Genomic DNA, 5,077 nt, shown 5'->3' on the forward strand with positions numbered 1-5,077 from the left:
ATTGGGCCTCGAGATTTGATTGGGCTTGCATGTGACATTTTTTGGGATGAGAAACCTTGAATCGGCTGAATGATCAAACTCAAGCCCAAGACATTTTTAAATGTGGCCTTCCAGATGAGACTTTTCCCATTCCCGCGTTGCAGCAAATAGCGTCGTGATGATGTGCGCCCTTGTTTCCCCTCCACGTCTCATCACCAGAAGGAAACGATGGGTATTCCCCCATTCCTTCACTACAACTGCTTTAAACCCCTTTCCTCCATAGGATAAGCGTTTAATTTGTCTTTCCTTCCTCTTTTCTCTAACTCCATTTGTTTCTCACACTCTTCTTTCTGCTTCATCCTCCATCTTCCATCGCTTAGTATCTTTATGTGTCCTGGGTTTTCAGTGCTAGTTGTGCTATTCATCGATAGCAAAACCATGTTTTACACATGAACATGGAAAACAATGTATCTGTACTACTAATTAATTTTTGTATTGACTTAGGAGCGTGCTTGTGATTGTTCACTGTTCTGTGATTTGGCTTTTTCACCTTTTCTGTTGTGCATTAGAGAAACTGTGCAAACACGAATCTGTACCTCCGGCCTTGATTTTGCATTTGAAGGAATCTGAATGTGAAACTATAGGCTGCCATACTTGTGGGAACACTTCACTTACTATTTTTCTTTTGTTAAGAGAAACATGATTTTGAGGGAAATTGAGGCCTCTTAATTCCCTGATGTGATATCTCAGAGAAAAGGATAAAACTCACATTGGTCTTCTTCTACATTTGCAAAACCGAAAAAGGGTTTATTAGTGTACTGACTAATATTTCTCTTTGTTTCCTTCAGCATACTTCCCCAGATTTTTTACTTGCTTTAACTTTACATATCGCCATGTCTTCGAAATTACAGCGCACAACTCAATCAGGCTAACTCGAATCATCCGATAATAAGATTCATTCATCATATGATGACAATAGGTTCAATTAAATTGGCAATGCAATTTGGGTACTCTTTGTCAGAACATGTACAGAGTATCTGAAATTTCAAACCATGCAAACAAGTACGTGAAAGTACATAGAGTCATAGCAAACAAGTGCATGAAATAAATTACAATAACGGAAACATCTACAAAGAAACTTTCTTCCAAAGGGAAGACTCAACGTAGGGAGAACTTATTTAAAGGAAATACCCACTTTCTTTGATTCTCATGCAGTTAAAGGATCCAGTGTAAGCAATTCACCGCAGGTTACCATATGTAATGGCTTCGACAAATGCAGCTTCTGAGTTGAGAGGAGTTGAGAAACTTGTTTCATTGTTGGACGAGATTGCGGACTGGGATGCAAGCATGAAAACGCAATCTTCACAAGAGAGAGAACTTCCCCTGCTTCTTGATGCGTTGGAGGCAAAATGCGTTGGTCTAGAACATCCACAATTGGCATTTGATGGGCTAGTAACGCAGATGATGATGACGAAAACGAATAAGGCACTGTTGAGAATGATGAGAAAAAATCTTCGGGATGCCTCCCCATAATTATTTCCAATGCGACCACTCCAAAGCTATAAACATCGCATTTATCATTCACTTCCATTGTATATGCAAGCTCTGCTCAGAATAAGCTCATAGCAGTGGGATAATTAGTATGGGTATAATAAACTATATAAGACTTCAATGTTAAGAACATTTTGTCATCATGAAGAAAAATGGACGAGAAATTTTTTTGGATCACCAATTAATCTTAATATAAAGCAAGCAGATTCTGGATCACTAGTAACAACCAAATTATCTTGTACATAATATCAGAGTTCTATTCCAAATCAAAATGTAACTCCTGCCTATCGACGAAAAGGAATAGTGTTCAGAACAAAGTTGTCTCAGAATAAATTAAGAAATTTATGCAAGATGTCAGAATCATTGGTCTAAAAGAAAAAAACAAAAGAATATATAGAGTAGAGAACAATTATACCTGGTGCAATATATCCAAATGTGCCTGCAACGGCAGTCCAATTAGTTGAGTCTCGATTCAAAAACTTAGCAGTGCCAAAGTCTGAAACCAAGGCCTCATATTCAAAATCTAGCAAAATGTTCTTGCTTGATATATCCCGGTGAACAATTGGTGGCACAACGTCATGGTGCATATATGCTAAGGCATGAGCTACACCATTAACAATATTCACCCTTTTTCTCCATCCTACTTCTTTAGCTTCTTCATCTTCACTCAAAATTTTAGCCAAGCTACCTCTTTCAAGAAACTTGCACACCAAGAACGAGTGTTGGTGGTGCAAACAAAAACCATAAAGCTTCACGATGTTCCGGTGTCTTACCTCTGTCAGTGCTCTTATTTCATTCAAGAATACCTCCTCCAAGTTCTTCTCGCCATCCCACCAGTGATGGAGTTTCTTCACAGCCACTGTGATGGTAGATGACAAGTTTGCTTTGTAGACGCTTCCTTGTCCTCCCCTCCCGATGCAATATATGGAATCAAAGTCTTCAGTCGCCCTTATGATTTCCTCATACATTGACATTCCATCAAAATTCAAAACTGAAAACGATACTTCTTTATGCATGTTTTTTTCTCCTTTATCCCGATGCTTCTTCTTTCTTTCCACTACGAAGGCAATTGTAAAGAAAGCACAAAGAAGGAAAAATGCTGATAGAAAGGTGAATGAGATTACAAATACCCACTTGTGGTTCTTTCTTGAGCCATGTGTACAGGGTTGCAAAGATGTAATATTGCCGCACAATCCTTTGTTCCCCTGTACAGCTTCTGGGGGAGCTTCTTGAAATGCTTTGTTGTTGGGAAGAGGACCTTCCAATTCATTGTAAGATATGTCAACATACGATAAGCCGAGCATGCCTTCAATACTTGATGGTACGAAACCCGAAAGATTGTTGTGGGAAAGATTGAGCGTCTCCAAACTCTCCATATTGGCGATTTCTGGTGGTATACTACCTTCAAGTGAGTTGTAACTTAAATCAAGTTCGTTCAACTGAACTAACTTCCCCAATTCAGGTGGAATTCCTTGAGAAAAGTTGTTGTTGCTTAAATTCAAATGGTGCAGTCTGAGAAAGGCACCTAGATTGCTAGGAACTAACCCGTTGAATTTGTTTGATGACAAGTCAAGATATTCAAGATCAATTAGAGATCCAAATTCTGATGATATAGGGCCTGAAAGTTGATTTCCATTCAACATCAACTTCAACAAAGAAATCATTCTCCTGAAACCCTTTGGAATCGCCCCAACTAAGCTATTTGAAGAAAGATCTAGCTCATGAAGTTTTTGTGCATTGACAATATCAGGAGGTATGCTACCAGTAAGGTTGTTTCCCGCAATTAGTAGGGTTTCTAATTGCGGGCATTGTCCCCAAGTTTGTGAGATTTCCCCATAGAAGTTATTGTGGCTCATATCCATAAAATAAAGATTTGGATAGACCCCAAAGTCTTCAAACATATTTCCTGTCAACTTATTTCCATCAAGACGGACTCTCATTAAGCTCGTGCAAATTTTCAAGCTTTTGGGGATTGGACCAGTTAAGTCGTTATTGGATATTGAAAATTTTCTAAGGAGTCCACCGCTGCAAATATTTTGGGGTAAATAACCAGAAAAATGGTTATTATACAATACTAGAAAAGTCAAATTCTTTAAGTTCTCTATCTCTTGCGGGATGGGGCCAGAGAGTTGGTTCGCTGCTAGCACTAAGGATTCCAAGTTGGTCAGGTTACCAATTGAAGCAGGAATTGAACCAGAAAAATTATTTTCACTCAGATCAAGGTCCGCAAGAGATTTTAAGTTACCCATCTCCTTAGGAATAGAACCAGAAAGATTATTTTTAAAGAGATGGAGAAGGGTAAGGTTTGTGAGATCTCCAATGGATGTTGGGATTGAACAATTGAGCTGATTTTCACTCAGATCAAGGTTCGCAAGAGATTTTAAGTTACCCATCTCCTTAGGAATAGAACCAGAAAGATTATTTTTAAAGAGATAGAGAAGGGTCAGGTTTGTGAGATCTCCAATGGATGTTGGGATTGAACCATTGAGCTGATTTTCACTCAGACCAAGGTTCGCAAGAGATTTTAAGTTACCCATCTCCTTAGGAATAGAACCAGAAAGATTATTTTTAAAGAGATGGAGAAGGGTAAGGTTTGTGAGATCTCCAATGGATGTTGGGATCGAACAATTGAGCTGATTTTCACTCAGATCAAGGTTCACAAGAGATTTTAAGTGGCCTATCTCTTTAGGAATAGAACTAGAAAGATTATTTTTGTAGAGATAGAGCAAGGTAAGGTTTGTGAGATCATCTACGGATGTTGGGATTGAACCACTAAGCTGATTCTTACACAAGTAGAGCCACACAAGAGATTTCAAGTTGCCTATCTCTTCAGGAATAGAACCATAAAGATTATTTTTGCAGAGACATAGGCAGGTAAGGTTTGTGAGATCACCTATGGATGTTGGGATTGAACCACTAAGTTGATTCTCGGACAAATCTAGGTCCGTAAGAGACTTCAAGTTCCCTATCTCTTGTGGAATACTCCCAAAAAACCGATTGTCAGAGAGATTGAGATTTTTGAGTTTCGAAAGAGAACTGATCTGAGGTGGAATGGCGTCAAAGAGATTATTGACGGCAAGGTTGAGGTATTCAAGATTGGGGAAGGACATGAATGAAAAATCATGTAGTGTACCTTGTATATTGGAATTGGTAAGGTTTATCGCAATGACACTTCCTGCAACATTGCATGAAATACCCGTCCAGAAGCATGGAGGTACTTGCGTTTTGGAATTGCTTGAAGAATTGGTGGTGCCATTATTACTGGGGGAGTAAGTCCAAGAGGTGAGATTTTGGAGATGGGTTTGGTTTTGAAAGGTGGCTTTCCATTTGAGAAGGGCTTCTGCTTCAGTAGTAGCAAAAGCAATGTGACTTGGCGATGAAAGAAGATGTATGTATAAGATAAGGCAGTAAGCCAGAGAGCATACTTTGTGGAAAGATAAAGATATCATGGCCTCTGTTCAATTTTGTGTACATATTATAGTCTAGATCTAGGGTTTATTTATAATGCCATTCACTAGCTATTCAAATTAATTCGACCTGCGCAAAG

At 38.8% G+C, this 5,077-nt stretch overlaps 1 protein-coding gene across 1 annotated transcript; it reads right to left on the bottom strand.

Moving 5' to 3' along the window:
* Positions 1–930: 930 nt before the first annotated feature.
* On the bottom strand, positions 931–5,077 carry LOC137709031 (probable leucine-rich repeat receptor-like protein kinase At1g35710). The gene is made up of 2 exons (XM_068448179.1): positions 1,946–5,077; positions 931–1,584 (listed from the first exon to the last, which is right to left on the bottom strand). The coding sequence occupies exons 1-2, from the start codon at positions 4,977–4,979 to the stop codon at positions 1,187–1,189; spliced, it is 3,432 nt and encodes a 1,143-aa protein (XP_068304280.1). The 5' UTR covers positions 4,980–5,077; the 3' UTR covers positions 931–1,186.

The sequence above is a fragment of the Pyrus communis genome, chromosome 1 (genome assembly GCF_963583255.1).
Source record: "Pyrus communis chromosome 1, drPyrComm1.1, whole genome shotgun sequence".
Taxonomy (NCBI): Eukaryota; Viridiplantae; Streptophyta; class Magnoliopsida; order Rosales; family Rosaceae; genus Pyrus; species Pyrus communis.